Source organism: Corvus cornix, chromosome 8 (assembly GCF_000738735.6).
Source record: "Corvus cornix cornix isolate S_Up_H32 chromosome 8, ASM73873v5, whole genome shotgun sequence".
Taxonomy (NCBI): domain Eukaryota; kingdom Metazoa; phylum Chordata; class Aves; order Passeriformes; family Corvidae; genus Corvus; species Corvus cornix.
Window position 1 is genome coordinate 9,944,278 of NC_046338.1, and position 21,137 is coordinate 9,965,414.

General features: G+C 49.7%; 1 protein-coding gene across 7 annotated transcripts in view; it reads right to left on the reverse strand.

Annotated features, from left to right (window-relative positions):
- Positions 1–21,137, reverse strand: part of RNF220 (ring finger protein 220) — a 220,689-nt gene that overhangs the window by 53,521 nt on the left and 146,031 nt on the right. For 6 of the 7 annotated variants that reach the window (XM_039555907.1, XM_039555910.1, XM_039555911.1 and 3 more), the window contains 3 exons: positions 16,341–16,386; positions 6,898–6,993; positions 2,824–2,866 (listed from right to left, as the gene is read on the reverse strand). In XM_039555907.1, coding sequence (XP_039411841.1) covers positions 2,824–2,866; positions 6,898–6,993; positions 16,341–16,386 — 185 coding nt within the window. Of the gene's footprint in view, positions 1–2,823; positions 2,867–3,021; positions 3,194–6,897; positions 6,994–16,340; positions 16,387–21,137 lie in introns of those variants that run through there. The other variant, XM_039555913.1, reaches the window with a different exon arrangement.

Consider the following 21,137-nt stretch of genomic DNA (forward strand, 5'->3'; position numbering starts at 1 on the left):
GTTTAGTACAGGTGAGAGGTGCAGGATTGACTCACTGAGGCTGACAGGGAAGTTGTGATACAAACACTCAACCAAGAGCCTAACAGACAGAACATTAATCTCCTGCTCCAGAGCCTGAAAATGCATGTGTCTTACTTACAGCTCAATTTAAGCCACAGGTTTGACTCACAGAAGTAAAATTCTGGCCAGTCAGGTACATGTGAACCATGTAACTATTAGGACTTAATCACATTGTGGCCAGGCCAACAGCAGCCCACAGAAGAGATTTCCTCTCTACCCTGTCTTCCCTTAGCTCCTTTTGCACATTTCCAAATGAACACAACAGGATGGAAAACAGCAAGGTCCAAACAAGACTGAGTCACAAACAGCCTGGGCAGCCAAGATTTGGGTCAAGGACAATGTGGGAGAAGAGCAAACACCATGGGCCCTTTTTATGGGAAGTGCTTCTGGAACTCAGCTGGTAAAAGCTTGACAGAAATACCAAGATAAACTGGTTACAACAATATTGAAAAGTACATGTAAAACATAATAAAAACAAACGAATTTTTTCTTTGACAGACTGCATTTGCCATATCCTAAGTTTCTGCAGTGTGTCAATAAAAATATGAAACAAAGAGCCAGCTGTCTTTGGACAAGTCCTGCACAACTTCTCTTCATGTAAAATAATCAAGATTAGGAAACTAAAGTTGCACGATCAATTACAAGCTCATTAAAATGTGAGATATAGCCAAACAGATTTTTTTTCCCCTAAAGCACTCCAGCGTTCTCCACCTAAAGCAATACTGCTCAAATAACTCTTCAACAATAATATGGCAAAGCTTACAAATATCCCAGTTATTTCAGTGCAAACAAATGTGGAGGAAGAAACAAGAAAGCAGGCAGAGTTCAGAAGTACAAATGTAAAGACACATGCAGAGAAAGGAGCAGTAGAACCCACCCAACCATTTGGCTGGGTGCAGACTGGACCAGGCATCACTACAGATATATTCTGGGAACAGCAGTAATCAGTCACAAGAAGCAAAGGTCAGAAGGAACCAGTTCTGATCTAATCTGGCCTTCTTTGGGACCCAAAGCACTTCACCTGAATTTCTGCATCCAGCTCCCTAACATTTGGACCCTCTTCATCTCAGGGTGAAGAAGAGAACGGACAGGAAACCCCAGCATTATTAGGGCTGTATATATGTTCTTTCGTTTGCAATATGGCTGCACCCCAAAAGGTACATACAAAAAGAGTAAAATGTCCAGCAAAAACAATGCAAATGCTGTACAAAACTACCTGCCTCCCTTCAGATGAGCCCAGGTTCACAAAAACATCCAACAAGAGGGGCCAAGAGGAGTTCCCAAGAGGAAATCACAGACTGTGCTGCAGCCCTGCTTCAGGTTAGAGACAAAAGCATAAAACACCACTGAGCCAGTTCAGCAGAGCATGCTCTCATCAAGAGCTTCCTTTCATACTGAAGGACTCCACAACACCAAGAATTTCACAAGTCTGGCTCAGACCTTAAAAAAAAATATTTAGAATAAGGTGACTGCACATTGTTGGCCTGAAAAAAGGTGGTAAGTGGGAACTTAGCCCTAGCTATCCAGCTATGATAAAGGAACAGTTTGACATCCTTGACTCCAGAGACCTCTGTCACACAAAACAAGTCACCACAGTGCAGCACCTCAGTGTATCTGAGCCATCTGAAGTCTCTGTGTCTGCCTGCCAGCACTGGCAGCTCTCTGCACTTGTCTTGGAGTGCAGAGCGAGCACCTGCCAGCAGTTACCTGTAACTGGTGCAAGGTAACTCATCTCTTTGTTCTACAACTTAACAGACTTTCAAGAGCTCGCAGTTTTTTGGCCCTCTATGTTGATATTTAAAATTCCCAAGGCTAGTTCTGAATTCAGCTATGTCTAACTCATCAAAGATCTGGGTCAGTAGCTTCTATTTGCTTAAGACTACACTAAACATGGAGAGCTTCAAATTCAAGCAAACTCTTTTGCTATCAGCATAATCTAAAGCCTTTGCTTTTTTTTTCCAGTAGATCTTCTAAATAAACTCCATCAGCGCAACATCAGAGGTGCTATCGTGAACTATCACATACGGAAGCTCGAGATTAATGAGACTCCTGATAGCCTGAATAACCAAATTCTGACTAAATGTTACATACTAAGGTAGCTACAAGCAGTACAAAATCAGATAGCATAACATTGTTACTATGTACGTGGTAACATACACCTGACCTCTGAACTTTGAGAAAAGTTCCAACTTCTTCAGCTGTAATAAAAAAAGTTTCCTTTCAGCTTTTCTTTCCAATTTCAAAGCACAGAAATGGGCTCTCTCTGAAATAAAAGGACTTCTGATTTGGTTTTTTTAAATACCAGGCCACTGTCCACTAAAAACAGTTGTTTACTTGTTAGGAGCACTCAGACATACAAGAACAGAAGTACCATCCCAGCATCCGTGGGTTTGAGAGAAAAAACCCCAAACAAAACAAACCATGACGTCAGATGATGGTCAGGCTTCTTAAAAGTTTACTGCAAGATTCAGCCATAAGAGCTGTGAAAGCTCAGCAGCTAGGGCCCACACAGAAAACACGGCTTTCGGGGCCTGTTTTATACCGGCTGCGGGGATCCGGGAGGTGGGAGCCGCTTCCCTGGGGAGCCGGGGATGAGCGTGGAGGGCTTCACCCCCATGCCCCCTGTGCCCCCCCGGCACGTCGAGGCCCCGGCGAGGCTGCTGGCGGCTCCCGGCCTGCGGTGTGGGGGGCGTGAGAGTGTCACACAACTCGGCCCAACTCTGGAAACTTCGGAGGGGCAGGCGCGGTGGGGGCCGCACTCACCGTTCAGCCGGGTCTGCCGGTTCGCTCGCACCCGCAGGAAGGTCTGCAGAGGGGAAACAAGAGGGAAGAAGCGTCAGGACGCGGATGTAAACATCTCGCCCCACGCCCGTACACAAGGCCCGGCCCGGTCCCCCCACTCCCCGCGCATCCCCGGGACAACGCACCGTCCGCGGGCCTCCCCCCCACCGCAGCACCCACCTCTTCCCGGCCCCCGCCGCCGGGCCCCCTCTTGCCGCTCTGCATAGCCGCGGGCGCCGCGGGCGGGCAGCGGGCGGCGGGCCCGGGATGCGGGTGGATGCGGCGCGGCCCGGCAGGCGCCGCCGATCAGCCCCCGGCGGCCGCCGCCATGTTGGCCCCGGTCATGTGACCCGCGGCGCGCGGGTGAGAGTTCACTAGGCAGTTCCCATGACAACCGACAGGGGGCGGCAGCGCCCGGCGAGCCCGGCCAATCAGAGCCTCGGGACGGCTGGAGCCCGGGCGACCTGGCCAATCAGGAATCAGGGGCTACTGGGAACCCTGTCTACCTGACCAATCAGAAATCGGGGGTACTGAGACCCTGGGGTGCCTGATCAATCAGCAGTCAGGACCCACTGGAACCCAAGGGGCCATGATCAATCCGACCCCAAAGGCACGTTGCTGCCGAGGGGCAGTTGGCCAATCAGAGCCTGGGAACAACGGGGAAGCAGTTTTCCTTGTCCAATAGTGATTGAGCACCCTTTAGGCCGCACGTCACTGGCCAATCAGAGGCTTGGCCCCAAAAATAACCCAAAGGCAGTGGCCAATCAGGCACCAGGGCGACACTCTCCAACTTCCTCTGCCCCGTCAGGGACTGGGGGACGAAGGGCTGTTGGCCAATCAGTGTCCAGGGGCAATAAGACCAGGTGGCCAATGGGCCCTTCCCTGGCCCCTGCCATGGAGCCCCCAGGGCCTGCCCTGGCAGTGGAGTTGGAGCCCTGGGCAAGTGGAGCCCTGTCCTTCCTGGCCGCTGACACTGTCTGCAGCTGCCGGGGCTAGGCTGGGCATCCACCTCAGCTCCAGGGCTCTGACACCTGCCCGCCCTACCCAGAAATGGTTCCTGCCATGAGGACACCTTGGCTACAGGCAGAGCCTGCACTTTCCAGTCTCTCCTCCCTCTTCTCCTTTCCACGTTTCAGCAAACCTGGGAGGTCAAAGCCGTCTCACGGATTTCTCTCCCATATCTGCCGTGCAGCTGTGGTGGAGGATGGCCCCAGCAGACCAGCCTGAGGCTGGGACAGAGCTGAGGGCTACAAATTGGGCAGCAGAGGCTCCTATAAGCACAAATCCCATTTGTTCCCCTCTCTGCAGACTCCTCAGACTTTGTTTCCTGGAATCAAGCCTAAATTTTGGGTCTCCTTTCTGGCACCTGACAGGCTGTTGCTTCTTCTTCAGATGGAAAACAAAAGAACCCCTGATATGTTTCACTGCCCCAGATGATGATGGGCAGCTGGACAGTTCAGGTGCTGGCTGGTGAGCTTTGCACAGTCCTGACTGTCCTACATCCCAGCTCTGTCTGCCTGCTGAACCTGCAGCTGGATTTTCATACATGTGCTTACTTACAAAATCAAAGCTGCTGACTGTTGGCTTTACCCTTTCACTGAATAGAGCTGTTTTTCGGGAGGCACGCTTACCTGAGCTCCGGGGGAAGGAGGTGAGCCTTCTCCGGACAAGGATTAGGCTTTCAGTCACACTACACTTGCTATTCAGTCACAAATATTCTGTGGGCTCCCTTCAAGCCTGAAATGCCATATTTGCAGTATGGTGTATCACTTGTAATTTGCTGTTGATTTCTCCACTGGGTTTTATTCAGGGTTTTATCTAAATATAACTAAAATGGCATTGTTTTTACTCGAAGCTCCGTCTGACAGAACATACTGTATTTAAGAGGAGCAGCCGCTACTGACCAAATCCATTGGCTGCCACCACCTCTGTCTGATCAGTGTCCATGTAACCAAACTCCAGCAACCAGGCTTGGCACAGGGGAGGCAAGAGGATCCCCTCCTCCCCACATCCAGGAGCCACCCCACTGCCTTCGCTGGAGCTCCCTCTCATCATGGGGAGCAATGCAGCAAGCAGCAAGTAGCCCAAGTGCTGTGCCAGCCCCTATTTCCGTAGCACTCCTATTCATAAATCTCCTTCCCTAAGTATCCCCATGGTATATAAGCACAAAGACTAAGAAAACGGAGCCACAGGAATTCTGAAAACCCAAACGCCAATAACTCACGTTCTAGCATGTTACTAATACACTGTATAATCATTAGATCACAACACAAGGGACAGTCATAATTCCAGCACACCTCTGCATATGGAAAGCTAAATTTTGCAGACCTTAAAATCACCACCGTGAGAATCTTCTGCTCTGCTTCCTGGGCATGTCCCTTGGTAAGGCAGGCAGACTGAATTCTTGTTCATATTGTGGCTTTATTAAGAATACAGTGAGGCCTTACACACCCCTGGCACCCACTCTGAGGTCCCTTTACACTGCCAGCACAGCATAACGCAGCCAGCACAAACGTAAATGAAAATCAGGCCCCAGAGGTGTTTTCTCCCTGCAGTGCAGACTTACAGCTCCCATTACACATTTGCATTAAGGGCTGCAACCCTCCATAAAATATGCTCACAAACTTAAAGCACATTAGAGAGTAGCTGGACTCAGCACATAGAGGGGCTTCTGCTAAGAATATTTGTCTTTGAGTATGACATAATAAAAACGTACAGGGACAGAGGGCTGCAAGGGGCCACCAATTTCACAGAGACTGATGTCTGGCGGAGTGGGAAGGAAGGGGGTTCTCCAACGAAGGGGGCCATGGCAAAAGTCTCTTCCATGCCCTTTTGAAATGAACGTAATTTATTTATTAGTCTTAATAAACAGGCAGGAAAGAGAGCAGGATTACCTGAAACAGGCATTTCTGTATCTTCTGCAAGGTTTTGCTTCTCTTACTTTGCACCAGGTTTTATTGTTCATGGGACGGTAAAGCAGCTATGATGTGACACCAAGTTATAACTCAAAGCCACAAGGGAATATGATCCACAGTTGATAATATAACCAATAAATAAGACAGAGGATGGAATAATGGGCAACAAATGTATGAATCTGCTACTAACTGGACCCATTTCCAGGAAACAAATTGCAGCTGGGTCTGCTCTGTTAAGAGCCTCAGCACTGGTCGTCAGCCTCTCTCTGCGGGTCCAAACACAGACTTGGTGTGCGCAAAGTGGCTGATGCAGGAAGATGTGAGTCCCTGTCTGACCCTGGGCACAGGGTATGGCTGCAGACCACCACAGGATGGAGGGTGATGGGTGTTTGCCACGCTGGTACAGCCTCAGCCCACCCAGCCTGTCCACACAGCAGGTGGATGCACGCTTGGGTCTGTGCTGATGACCAACATTAATTTATCTGCTGCCTTTCAGAGCCTACTTGAAGCCAGTGGCTGAGTACAGGCTTGCAGCCAAACAGTTTGGATGTGTGTTGAGTTGGAGTCGAGTGTGCCGGCCTGCCCCAAAAATACAGACTTACAACTAGCCAAGCTGTACCTGAGCTGCTGCCCTTTTCTTCATTTCTTGCTCCATCTCCCTCATTACTCATTGCATCACCCAAGTCAAGACCTGCTGCTCCTCTGGGCAGAGAGTGTTTTATAAAACAGGCTGGCATGGCTGTGGATGGTCCAATAACTTCTGTCTTGGGTGGGAGTCATGAGTAAAAAACGTCACTCCTCTGAAAGTTTCTCAATGGCACAGAGTGGGTAATGACAAACACAGCCATGGAAATAAGACCAAAATGGTGAATATAATGCAACAGAAACCTCTAAAAAGATTTAAAAACATTTTTAAATACCACAGTGGTTCTAGTCAGAGCTGGGAGGACTTTGCAGACAAAAGACCACCTTTGCAGTCCTGTGAGGGGCCAAGCGCTCACGTCCCCATGATGCTGGCAGGAGAACTGGGGCAGTGATGCATAGCCAAGAGCAAGGCTGTCACACAGAGAGAGCTGTGGGCACTGGGGTGAGCTGGCTCCCTGCCTAAGGCTGAGACCAGCAACAGCATCCACCTGCTTACCTGGTATCTGTCTGAGTGATGGATGTCATCTGAGGAGTGGGGTGATGCTGTTGGAGAATCTCCTTCCCGCTTGATTGAGGCCGACAACAAAATTGACTGCAAGAGAAAGGAGAAATTCATGTGAGCGTTGTCAAGCTCTGCCTGTCTCTAAGCTGTCCTCAAAGCCATGGAGAGCATGTGCTGAGCTGCAGGACTGTGCTGGGATGGAATACTGAGCTATGGGACTGGCTCTGCTCTTTCCAAGGGACTTGGCCCCACGAGGGGACCAGGCTGCTGGGTCTAGCAGAGTACAAATGATTCATGCAACAATGTGACAGGCATTTTTACTCCAGGTCTGGTGGCTGGGGCAGAATCAGACCCTGCTGGAAATGATATGTGAGGACCACACCAGAAATTCTCATGATAAGGCACAGGAATGCTGAGGTGGAGCAGTGCTTACATGTCCTCATCCGCCCTTTTTAAGTGCCACTAAATCTCTCAATAGCTTTGTAAACTGCACTAAAGCTCTCAGCACCTCTGCAGTGCAACTACCTCTTCCTTCAGTAATGATGCTATTTATTTTAATAAGTAGCACAGAAAAAAAAAAAAAGGGGCCTTTTAGAAGGTTAAAAAGCTCAGTGATATTTGAGACCTAAGAGATCACTGATAAACTTCAAGTCAATAGTAGGTAAGTCTAAATTCTACACACAGTGAACTCTAGCAGGAAAATTACTATGGGAGTTTGACAGCATCCAAAGAAATGTACACTGAGTTGCAATGGAACTTTATTATTAGAGTACTTTGAGGGAAAAATGCAATTTAAAATTCTAATTTAAATTATAAATTAGCTCAACTAGGCTAAATATAGCCCACTACATTGTGAAAAAATGTACACTGGAAATGCAGCTCTGCAGATGTTTGTTTCTGAGAATCAGCTGGCAAGATTTGACAATAAATGACTGTTTGGAGATGTGTGTGTTTGTGAAGGGAAGTGTAGATATCATCTGAATTGGACAGGTCAAGTGTGGTGACAACATTATTAAAAAGCATAATACCTTGGAGAGAGGCAAGTATTCCAGAAATATTTGCCTCTGGGCTGAAATGAAACGTGAAAAAAATGTGCATTTTTTGGGAAAGATATGAGAAAGTGGAAAAATGACTCAGCATACAAATCGGTTCAGTCAGCAGCAAGCAATCCCCCAGGCTTGGACAGCTCTCCACGAGAACAGCACGGCAGTGCAGCCAGCACGGGCATGGAGGGAAGGAGGCTTGGGGTGGCAGTGGAGGAGGGCAGCTTGGGATACCAAGTTCAGCCCCATGGGTATGAGCTGCCAGCCCTGCCATGAGGGCAAGAGGCATGGCCCAGTGTGCAGTGCAGATCTCTGCCGTAAAGCACAGCTCTACCGGCTGCGGGGAGATGTGATGTCCTGAAAGGGGTCACAGAGGAGTTGCCTGCTGGGGTGCTTGGTTACCTCCTTGGACACAACTGCTTCTGCCACCTGAGGGCTGTGCTGACCACATCTTGAGGCTGGCTTGCTCCTCAGCCCAGCCCAACAGGGATGCCAGGCACTGGGAGGGCCAGTGGGAGCCTGTGGGGCTGGGAGCACCCATCAAGGGCTGCCTCAAGAGCTCAGCCTCCACTTTCCAGGGCACAGACGGGCAGAGCAGAGAGGCTCTCTGGCTTCATGTGTTGGCTGAACCCAGCTGCTAGTGGGCTTTGGTGAACAGCTCATTTATTTCTGGAAAAGCCCTCTGCAGAATTTCTGCAGAGTGCAGACCCCAAGCTCCTGCTGTTGTTTAGTTTCTTTATTTTCTAAATGGAGGATGAGGACCATTTCTGAATAAGCAGGATTGCACATGTCCTATAAAAGAGAGGGATGAGGTTCAAAGAATTCAGTTGTGACTCAGAGTAACAGCTCTGACTGCAGCAGTGTTAATGCTCTAATAAGCCAAGCAACCTGGAGCTGGGAGGGTTAAATCTGTTTTGTCTTCCAGTGTATTCTAGAAAAGGGGAAAAAATACCCATCTCCCCATTCCTTGACGACAGACAGACAAACCCTGCCTGCCTCCAGCTCCCCCCTCAGCTTCTGGTAGCTCTAATCCAATATTATTATGTGAAAAATGGTTGGGCTAGCTATGGAGACAGTAAATTAAACGTTATGTATTAGTTTTTAGCGTGTGGTCCCGGGAAGAACGCCGGCCCCATTTATTCCACAAACCTCCTGAGCACCATGGCAATGACCTCTGGAAAAACGAAGGGCTAAACTAATCCCAAAGATGTCAATCTCGAGGCCTCTTCTACATACACTTGCAGTTTAGATTAATAAACTGTCTATTTTTAAATTGTGTGCAAGCACTTCAATTCTAAATACCTTGCCGGCATGTTAAACACAGAGTTAGAGATGCCAAGTCACACTTCCCCTTCACTCTTAGGAAACTTGACTTCATTTGTTTTTCTCATTTTTCTGCGCTGTGCCACACTTTGCCTCTCGGGCAGCCATGGGGGCAGGCAGGGATGCAGGCTCAGAGGCTAAGGGATTAGAAAAGGCACTCACCATCAGGGTGACTTTCAATCCTGCATTAGGCCAGCCTCTACCATCCCAATTTTGGCCTCTTTGACTCCAGATTGTCATGTTGAAGCTGTTTTCCAATGGCTAAGCAGTGAGGATGCCTGACCACAGCATGCCAAGCCAAGGATTTGCTGTTCCCTGCACCCACTCTGCTCATTTCCACCCAGGTCCTGGCAAGCAGAGAAAGGGCAGTGATACAATTCCCATTCCTCTCTCAACTGGGCTCTGGGAAGATGGCTGTGGAGGGAAAAGGTAGCTTTACATGTGCTTTGCATGCCCATGCTGCATGGCAGACCCAAATTCTGGCATCCCAGCCCAAAAACATGGCACTGAGTGCTCTGTGTGAGACACTCCTGATGGGGAGATGCTCTCTACCATGGGACCAGGTTCTTAAGCAAGGTGGGAACAAGCCTTGATGCTGAGATGTCCCTTTTCCCTTGGGGAAAGGCCACTAATCAGCTCATCCACGCCTAGCTGCCAGTACATCCCAGCTGCCCTTCAGAGTGTGTCTGAGTGAGGATATTTGGGGGAGAGGACTCTCCTCCCTCCCTGGTCTCCCCTCCACAACTCCCACCATCAAAGATGGAGCAAGGGCTGTATGTGAGTGGTGGTGAAGCTTCATATTTCTCCCTCCCCTTTAAATCATCTCTCCATTGGGTAAAGGCACTCTCTGTGGAGGTTATAAACCCTGAGAGGATCAGACTGAGCATTACACCTGGGGCAAGCTAAATAAAAAAAGGTCACCGGCGCTTTTTAAACATGGACAAAAAAGCAGTAAAATGTGTTTGGAAAAAAAAATCTGGCATTAAATCATGACTTTTTGCCTGCCTTGCCTCATTAAAAGTGGCCTTTTGGAAGGTAAAATTATCATTGTAAGTGATAAGATCTTTAAGAAAATAATTCACGGCTTCTTCACCCTTTAATATGATAGCCGCCACCGGCTAATTTTTTTCTTAATGGCAACGAGGCCATCAATCTTGTCCAAGCCCTGCACTCCCTCCTTCCTCCTGCCCCTCCTGCCATGCTGGGCAGCCATGGCCCTGCTCCGTGATTCCTTCCTGCCCCTTGGAGCCCAGCCGTGCCGTGCCAAGGAGAAGAGACGTGTCTGGATGCATGGCTTTCCCCGCTTGTGTCCACAGATCCCGAGGGCACATAAGCCTTGCTCATGCTGCAAGGCTCACGCCGGTTGCTCCCGACACGTTCCATGGACCCTGCAACCCTGCAGAGATGAGCTGGGAATGTTTCAGCAGCTCACCGAAACCAGGAGCAACACCTGGTTTACGTGTACAAATACAGGGGCAGGTTTGGTATGAATCAAACGTGCATGAGGCAGCCTGCGTGCCAGCTGCTGCGATCCCAGGCCATCGATCCCCAGACCTGCTCCTCCCTCCTCGGGTGGAGGAGCCGTGGGCAGCGCTGAGGCAATGTCGGCAAGGACACCCGTGCTAACTCGCCGCCGGCTCCTGACCCGCAGGCGCGCCAGGCGTGGGCCCGGGGCAGCTCGAGGGGAGGGGACGGGTGTCAGGGTGCAGCCGCCAGCCCGAGGAAATGGATGGAAATTGCCGGCACACGCCGCCCCCAGCCCGAAGAGCGGCCTCTCGCCGGCAGCCGGGGCAGGTGTCAGCGTGGGGACAGCCCAGCCGGTGGCTCTGACATTCTGCTGCCTCTCAAGGCCAGTCATTTGAGAGTATTAAAGTGCTGGACTCCTGCTTTCTGAGAGCCCTGGAAAAACATAAGGAGTCTATTTTTCTTAAACAATCCATCACAGCTGCTGTCAGCAGAACAAATACCCTAACCCTGCTTTTTTTTTTATCTATCTTTTAAAATTTTATCTTTTTTTTTTTTTTTGGCACAAAGTGTTCCCTGCTTGATGCATTCAGCCTTAACTCTGCCGTCTAAATAGGTACTTATCACTTAACATGGAGGTGATGGCTTGACATGTTTTCTGTCTCCTGCCCTCCCCTCCACGGTAGGGAAGACGTCAAAGTGTTGCTAATAGCTGTTATCACTTGGGAACTGTAACCCGAAAGCAATGAGTGATACCAGGCCTTGCTGTGATTTTCCCCCTTAACTCTGCTAGCCATTTTTGTTATTGCTGGAGGATCCCCGACACAAAGATGCTACTATTAGAGCTGAGTTTCCTAGAAGCTTTTGGAGGGTTCACATTTGCTCCTCGGAAAAGTTAGAGGTAAAATTATCTAGTGGCTTTTAGCTGGCAGAGATAAAGGTAGGATGGAGCTGGGGATGAAAGGCTTAAATGTGAGAAGGGTGTGAACAGAAATAATGGTATCAGCAGCTTCTGGTCTTCGCTGAAAATTTCCAGTGGTTCACAAACAGAATAAGCTTACAGAAGTGTGAGCTACTAATTCATTTCTGCATGTTACAGTGACACCTGTGACTGTAATGAAGCTCTGCGTCCTCCTGGAAGAGACACCAGCTACATAGTGGGAAAAGGGGCACCTTCCAGCAGAACTGCCCATCAGCACTCTGGAGATGGAGGGGGAAAGAGGTCTGGCCCAGGTCTGCCCCTCTCTGCTCCTTCTGCCAAATGCAGTGGTTTCCCCTGGTCTAACGGGAGGGTACAGCTGTTTGGCCCAAGGGGAGTGAGGGGCTTTATTTGGTCATGGGGTAATTTGTTTTATGGAATAAAACCTGGCAGATACTTGGTTTTGGAGTGACTCTGGTATTCATCACCCCAAACTGCAGGAAGCACAGCCAGCTAACACTCATCCTGCATAATTTCCTCTCCTGCACATATCTGTGGGCTGTTCTCACGTCCCCAGCTTGGCCATAGCTTTGCTGCAATACCCAGATTAAGCTTTTTAATCTTTCCTTGTAAATCACAGTTACAGAGGGAGGGGGCACAGATATAGTAAAAGACTTTTCCAACCTCCCAGTCTGTCAGTGACACAAGAGAAGGAGTTAAAACCCCAGGGCCCAGATACCAGTCCCCTGTTCCTACCACCAGACATGATATGGAGAAGTTAAATGATTGTGCTAGAAATTTCATCTCAAGTGAGGCAGCTGGGAAGGGCTTAATACAGACATTCTGTCAAGGTTTAAGGCTCCAAATCTTGCTTGCTTCGAAGCTCTTTTTCCTTGGAGGGCTTTAGTGGTCAAATTTCCCACTAGATGTTGTAATTCTCTCTCAAACTGCTCAGTGAAGCTGTAAAATCACAGGGGTGGGTGGGGGAAGCAAAGAGCTCTAGCACTGTGGCTTGGTTTCCAGCTCTGCCGGAGGTCTGGGAGAAGTGTGCTGGCTGCCTGCCTGCGAGCACCCTCCGTGGAGCTGGTGCACACCTAAACAAACCAGCTGCAGGCATCTGCTGGATGCGTGGGATGGATTTTGCTCGTGGCCACTCACGTCAGTGTTTGTTTGCAGCAAGAGCCAGAGCATGGCCAGGACACAATTTGCAGCCATGTATTAGGAAGCAGCAGTGGAAACTGAATGCTGAACCCACCACAAGAGCTGGGATGCTTCATGGATCCTAGTCTGTTCCCCTTCAGTGATCAGTACCAGCTCTTCCACAGGGGATATAAGTTTACCTGTTAGGTGACAAGTAACGGTCTGCAGCTGATACGCTGAAATATGGGCAGTACTGAAGTTCTCTTAGGTAGCAATGAGGACCTGGGAATGCTGACTCTCCAGTTACCACCAGCTGCTCAAGGAAGAGTGGGAACAGTTGGATTTACACCTCGCCAATATGGGTTCAACCCACTGTGTACTCCTCTCCTGCCTTGCAAGAGGCAGCCAAGGCAAGGGGAGAGCATGAAGTCCAGGAACGATACTCAAGGGGAACTCGTGCTGCTGACAGCTACGTACAGACTCCTGGGCAGCCAAGCAGAGTCTATGGTGCTCTCCATATGCCTCTGCGAGACATTCCTGCTGCCTGCTCTGCCCGAGACCCAACCTCTGGCCATGCTGGGGAGAGCTGCAGGGAAGCTCTGGGCTCACAGAGGTCTGGGGCATGGCTGGCTTGGACAGACCTTCAGAAAGGGACCTTCTGAGTGACAATCTGCTTGTCCAAGTGCCTTGTCCACACTGGTGTATCACCATCGATTAGGCTTGGTCTCTAATGGCAGATGAGGATCCTGAAAGCTGGAGATCTGTGGTGTTCAACACTGCCTTTGAGATGCCTTTGCAGAGAGGGAGCCCAGGCACCAGGCAGTGGTGCTGGCTGGTGCCCCAGCTCACAGCCCTTGCTTGGCCATCACTGCCTCAGTCAGCTCTGATAATAGAAGAACCTGATACAATAATCCTGCATTCATCACATCCCATGTTGAGTGATTGGATTTTCTGTGACATATTGCCATGAAAATTGACCCAGTGCAGTGAGTGACAGTTCTTCAGGGGCAGGGGAGCAGTGAGTGAGGAATATGCATTTACATCTGGGCTTTTATTGCCCAGAGAGACATTTGCTGGGGCAACTGTGGGGATGGGGTGGGAGCCAAGCCAGGACACAGATCATGGGAAGATTAAATCCCCTGTCCCAGTTGCACCCCAGGAAGAGCCTCAGGCCAGCACAGAAGTGGCAATGGTAGTGATGCTATAGGCAAAGGTCCTAAATGAGTCCTAAAGTGGAGTCAAAGCCACTGGTGACCAAAGGAGTAACTACCAGCCTGCACCCATCCCAGTTCCTATGTCCCTGAGTGAAACCAGCTTGCCCCTGTTCGTTTTGCCATTGGATTCTCCTGAGGGATGGCGAGGTGCAGCCCCTTCTCCCTTGCTGGCCTTTTTGTTGGCACCCTGAGAAGGACTGGCGAGGAAACATTGCAGCAGTCTCCTTCCACCAGTTCCCGGAGTGGGAAGTGGGACATGGTACAGGTCTTCCCTGGAGGTGCCTGCCAAACCTCCAGTGATGCCTGGGTGCCTGGACATGGACTGCACGCCCACTCTGGGGGTCTGTCCCCCATCCCTCTGCCTGGGACCATATCAGAGGGACTTCACATCCTGATGGGCTATTCACACCCCATATTGCAAACATGCAGTGGGCACAAAGGAAAAGAGCAGCCTTCATCTCCCCACCACCCTCCTCCTCAATCCCACCTGGTTACAAAGAGGCCTTTAATACCAAGCTCAGGTGAAGGTGACAGCACTGTGCCTTCCCATGCCACACAGGACTTGTCTCCCAGCAAAAGCCACCTAGAAATAATGAATCCTCCTGGGCTGAGAAGCTTTCAAGCTCTCTGAGAAGGGAATGAAAGATTTCCTGATTTTACCCTCTCCCTCCCTGCTCTCCCTGGCTTCTTGAAGTTAATGTTCTTAGTCCCAGACATGACGGGCAAAGGGAAAAGATCCATGTGGTGACAGGGGACGATTGATCTCTTTTACATAGAACGATACTCCAGTCCCAGTTTAATCCCCTCGCTCAAGGCAAATGGGATTCTTTGTCAATGGAAACTTCAAAAGCCTGGCCCTGCCGTGAGATGGACCTTCTTCTTTATCTGGTCTCTGTCAGTCACTCACTGTGTTTGCCTCCAAACAGCTAATCTGTCTTCCTAGCCGTCCTTCTCCCTCACAGGCAATGTGTTTGGGGCCGTTGAGTTATCTACACTGAGTCCTGATGAGGAGGGAATGGGAAGATTGCAGAGTCCAGATGCTTTCATTTTGCTGGTGTCCTTTCCAGCTCCTTCAAGACATCCCAAGGCAGCCTCACACTCTGTGGATTATCAGCAGTGGGTGGGTTTGGGGATTTCTCTGTTCTCTCCTTGTTTTTTCACAGGAGAAATAGTCAGGTCTCCACTCTCCTCCTAATCTCCCTGGGACAGGGCACAGGAGCAAAGTATAGTCATGCAGGGGTCAAAGGTGTGGAGCACTATGGAGGATCACTGCAATTTCTATTTTCCCTTGAAAGGTTTGGGAAATTGTTGGGGTTATTTGGAAGTCATCCCTACCTGCCAGGAACTCAGGTCAGCACAGTGGCTCCCAGGCCTCTCCCTTGGTGGGGCAGACAAGGTGTTGATGTACTTGGCAAGACACCCAGCCCCAAGGAGACAATCTAGAGCTGAAATGTCAGTCTTTGTTTCTGACATCACATGCCAAAAAAATCACCATAAGCTTCCAGAAAAACCAAGGGGGAATGAGACTGGAAAATAATTCTGATGAGATGTGATGTTAATTCCTGTGAGAGATGCCCTGCACTAGTCTGGAAGCCAGGAGCCTCCCTCACTTGGACTGTGTCACCAGAAGTATAGGAGAACCTGGACCACTTGCCTTTGCCCACCTTGGGGAGCCCAGCATGGTTTTCAGAGGCGATGCCCTGCAGTGCTTCCTGCCACCTGCTCGCCTGCCCAAGCTCTGGTCTTTCCCACCCCTGTGCCACATGAAGTCCAATGAATCAGCAGCAAATCAGTAAATGATGCCCTCTGCAGTGATGCCATGATGCTCTCTGAGTTTTGTATTTCTGCATTCTGAGCCAAAGGGGTGTGGGTGGCTCCTGGGGAAGGGGTTGTGGCTGAGATGGGGTCTTCAGTGATTTGGGCTGCTCCTTGGGTGTGCTTCACTCCCTTGAGGCAGGCCCACTCTCCCCTTCCAAAGCTGGCATATGGCTCTGGCTCCAGGAACTCCCACACTTGATTTCCCAGGCTGAGCTCAGGCTGTGTGTGATCAGCTTTCATTAGCTGTCATTAGACACAATCTGGAGTCCCAGAGCCCAGCAGCTCCGCCGTTCCTCGGCTGCATGAGGAATGCAGAGCCCTGTGCAGGCACTTGGCTGCTCCAGCCCAGCAGCTGAGTGGGGACAGCAGCTTTCCCCAGTGTCGCTGGCCCCCAAAGTGTGGCCGCCTTCCTGGGAGACATCAGGTAGCAGGACAGGGAGCAGGCTGGGAAGGTCACGGGGTGTAAAGAGCATCCTTTGGGGGGCAGGGGAAATATACTGAGTTGTGCTAACTTACCTTGGGGGTGCCTGCTGCCATGGCATCCTTCAGGATGGAGCTCTTGCTGCCAAGAGAGAAGAGAACGGGGTCAGTCACAAAACTGGCAGGCAAGGAGAGGAGTGCTTTGAGAGATCTTATAAGGTCAAATAGCAAAGCACATCGTTCCTCTTCCCTGGGCCGAGAGCCTCCTCACCCTGACTGGAGGGGCATGGGAAGGAGGGCACTGCCAACTATTTTTCCAGCTGTAACAAAATGGTCATATGAGTGGAAGTCCCCAAACCCAGCCACATGAGTCAAACACTGACTCTCCTCCTGCGTGGGGCTTGCACAGCTCCTCTCCCAGCACCAGGAAAAAGCAGAGAGCAAGTCTGCAGGGGGATAGGGAAGAAAGCCAGGGAGAGGGGAGCAGAGGTGGTGAGCCCCTTGAAGGGTCAGGCACAATGAAAAAAAGGAGAATAGGAAAGAGAAGGAGATTAAATCGGTATAAGAGCAAGGGAAAAAAGATCTCCTCAGCTGCAGGCACACTGGGGAAGCAGCAGCTCTGCTGGAGGCTGGAGTGATTTGTTAATTCAGCTTGTTCCCCATTTAGCAGGGAAGGAGGTCCCTACCCGGTGCTCCTCCTCTCCTGCCCCCGCCAGCGGGAGATGCTATAGATTTAATAACACCTTCCCCCCTCCAGACAGGTTAAACTTGAAACAATTACATATCAAAGCCAACATGGCGGGGAGGCCTGCACTGTAATTTTTTGGTTATTAAAGTAATCTCTCTCATGTAAATTCTCCTGCTAACATGCTGCAAACAGCATTAGGAAATAAATTATTTCCCCATGATTCGATTTGTCAATGCAAAGCACCTGCAGCAGGCAAAAGGCTCTTGAAATATGTTGCCAAGCCCAGTGCCTGTGCTTGTAAGAACACGCTGGTGGGGCGGCTGGCTCCCAGCTCCCCATAGCCCCAGGGAGATGATGGATGGGTGGGTGGTGGAGGGGGAGGTTAGTGGGGGGAGGCGGGGGCTGGGGAAAGGGGGGGAATGGAATTGTGTTTAATAACAAAATTTGTATGCAAGCCTGCATCCCAGGCTAAGGATGAGTGATCGGCAGCCAGAAAGTATTAAAAAGCCTCGCTAAACAGATGCTGACAATAGAACAAGACATATCAAATCAGATCTACTTCAGAAACATTAATATACACACACACACGCTCGCCCGCGCGCGCGCACCCGGCTCCGCACACCCGCGCTCCTTTCTTCTCAATCACAGCAATATGGGAGACATCAATAAATTTTTATGAGACTTTTAGAAGATCAACACAGTACTAGATGTGACAAAAAAGCAATGTGCCTGTCATGTTCGCTTTGTCGGGGACACTTTAGCCCCAGATGCCGAGCTGCAGTGCCAGCAGGGAAAAATTGAATTTGGCTGGCTTTAATCTGCCTTGATTTGGCAGATGGCTGGGTGTTATGAAATGAGCAGGGATGAAGGAAGGTGTTTTCTCCTGGGGCTATGGCCCCCCTCCTCTCCCAGTGCCACTGCCTTTTGCCCCCTGCCCTGAAACGGTGGAAACACACAGTTATCCACTGCCATCAGGTCACTCCAAATGCCACAGCTCTGCTTCCAGCTACGGTTCCTGGGGACCACGGGTGGATGGGCTGGGGTGTCACCTCCTACACAGCCCCACTTCCCTGAGGGGATGTACTGTGGGATGCTCACCAAGGGTACAGGATGTCCCGTGTCCTGTCCCCCAGCTCTGCTCTCTACCCTCAGGAGGTGTCACAGAGCAGAATTAGTCCCTGCTGCCCACTGAGACACAGCCCTGGCACCACCTCAAGCTGTGCAAGAACAAGCATGATGGGAAAGATTTGCATCCCCTCTCCACCTCCAGCAGTACCCTGAATTTTTCAATCACATGAAGTGTGAAACAAATTTTTTACCTTTTATAAACCAAATGCCTTGTTAAAAAAACAAACCCATTTCCTCCCTTTTCTTGTTAAAGGTGTTTAAAATTATTCCTTTTCAAGGGAAAGAGGAAGAACATAATTAATTCCTCCTAGAAGTGGTGTTAGGGCCAGGAAGCTGAAGTTTTCAGAATGGTCAGCCAAAAGATCAAGCCTCTGCTGTTGGGACCGATAAGGAATGGGACCGGTTTAGGTAACTTGGCAAACTTATTTTATTCTTCATCTGGAGGATTATTAATACCCACCCCCTTTCTTACTTTGTAGCTCTACTCTATTGCTAGTAAGAGTTTGCAATTTGTTTTTATTTAGATCCAGAGATGGGTTAGGAATGGGCACAAGCCCAGGTCATCCAAGCACCCAGATCCTGCAATTTAAGGGTGCTTTTCTCCATCCCATGAAAGAGCCCCCAAAGTACAAGGGCTGCAGCCCCCTGCACATCTTAAGGATGCTGGCAGCGGGCTCAGGATCGAAAGGCTGTCAGCAAACAGAAACCTTCCCCTCCATAAACACTGCAGACAAATTAAAAATGGTAAAAGGGAAATCAAGACCTTTAAAGTTCAAACACTTTTCGGTGCCTTTTAAAGTTTTTTTGCTCTAGGCCCTTGCAGACAGCACAATCTTCGGAGACCTTGGGATTCTCTTTAATCACCCAGCCAGGCTGCAGTGGTCTGAAATGATTACACATTTACATAGTAATAACCCCAACACTCCCCACATTATTTCATGGCTAGCATATTTCCACTCAGCGAGTGATCCATGTGTTTTAAATTATAACCTGTACATAGGAAATTAGTTACTAAGTACGATATTCACAGGCTCATCTGACACTTCTAATTAAGGTGATTTACACAGAATTATCTTATGAAATAAAAAAATGGTGTTTTGCTAGCTAATAAAATATAATTACTACCCGCTTTTCTAAGTTACAGTTAGTTTTAATCTATTTGGGGAATTGTTTATCTAGTTCATTACAGCAAAACAACTTCTTTCCCTTTTAGGCAACCCCCCCAAAGTACCAAAGAAGAGCAAGGAACACCCTGGGAAGACCCAGCGATTTTTCCTTCTCTCTCTACTGAAGACTTTGCCTTTCCAAGCAAGACAGGGCTGCTTCCACACTGGCTCCCTTTCTTGGGGCTGAGACACCAATTCTGTCTGTGCATTCATGTATCCCCATGTGTTTGGATGCCCCCCATGGGGACAAAATAAGGCCCCTGCTCTGGTGCTGCCAGACAGCTCTGCCCAGTGCTACAGCTGCATCACCTGTTAACGGGAGCAGCACAGCCAGATCCCCACGTGCTCCAGGATGCTTGCTGGGGACACACTGCTCCTCTATATTAGGGACCATCAGCTTTAAGAGGAGCATTTCCTCTCAGCAGAGCACTTCACAATGAAAGCAGGATTCAGGCTATACCAGAGACATGCAGATGTCCTTTAATGCTAGGTGCACATTTGGTTAGGAGCATCCCCAGGTGTAAATGGGAATCCCCTGGCATGTCCCTGAGCGAGCCTCAAGGGGCTGTTCAGGCCCAGTGCTTCTGTCATGATTTCCCAAAGGGCAGCTCAGCAAGCCAAGCATGTGCCCTCCTTACCCACAGTCTTGGGGTTTCCTCTACCCCTGCCATGGTTGCTATTACACACAATGACCTTCAAGCTATTTACTTTGTTATGGTCCTGCCCTTTGGGCTGTGCTTGCCGTAGGAAATAAAAAGGCAATACACAAGGAGTGGTCCCTTATCACCCCCATGAATGTAGGCTGCTGCTTCTTCCCACAAGGAAAAATCAGGTCATTAGCTGAAGGTTTGAAGTTCCTGGAGCTTGGGCAGCTACAGTTGTTTCTGCTTATCCCTGAAGGACACTGAACCAGTAAGGAGCAGGTAAAAGGGCTGCTTCCATGCAGCTGGAGTCTTCCAGCTCTGCCATTCTTCCGCGGAATCCCTTCTCAGCAGCCCCCTGTTTGACAGGCACCAACCTGTTCAGCTCCCACATGAGATCCTGCAAAACCAAAAGATTTCTACAGGCTGCAGCCAGTGGATATATTTTGTAAAAAAACCCCAAACAACTGGAAACAATTTATTTTTAGCTGCAGGACTTGTGACTTGAACATGTAGCCTTGGGATGCAAGCCCCGGGAGCAAAGAAAGCCTCCAGCAGAGCCGTGTGGATGGCAACACCAGCTGTAAGGGAACAGTCTCTGGGTAGAGACGGAATTGGATTTTTGTGAATGCCAGTTTAAATAAGTGGAAGCATCACTTGATGCTTAAATAAGGAAATGGGAGTTTGATTTTACACCTAGCTGCAGGTGACAGCCCCCAGCATGGCCAAGTGAGATCTGTGCCATCACAGGAAGCACACTGGGATTTTTAACCTGTTGTGGCTCCCCCAGTGGCACCTGCATCCCATGATAAGGGAAAAGGGCTGAGTGATGGTAAAAAATTGCCAAAGAGGCTGCAGTCAGTCAGGGATAGAAATGTTCTACACCTACAGTGCCAGATGTGCTTCCCACATGCTCCCCCAGTCAATATTTGTGAGACCTCAGTGTCCAACAGTCAGTTGTGACAAATCTGACCCACAGGGCAGTCACCCACCTCCCCCAAAGAGATGAAATGCAGCAGAATCATAAAACACTGTGGCATGATCTGACCACGCCAAAATCCCCTATTTGCTCTGTCCTATTCACATCCCCAACTCTTTCTGCCCTGCTGGGTTTTCCTTTAGCAACCTCTGGTACCCCACATCCCTGTTCAGAGCGGATAACAGATTTCTGGGGTGAGGATGAGTGCAGGGCCGAGCAGGAGACTGTGGCTAGCTTCATTTCTCTCCCACTATTTGAAAAGGAGGTGGCTGGAAAAAATAAAAAGGAAAA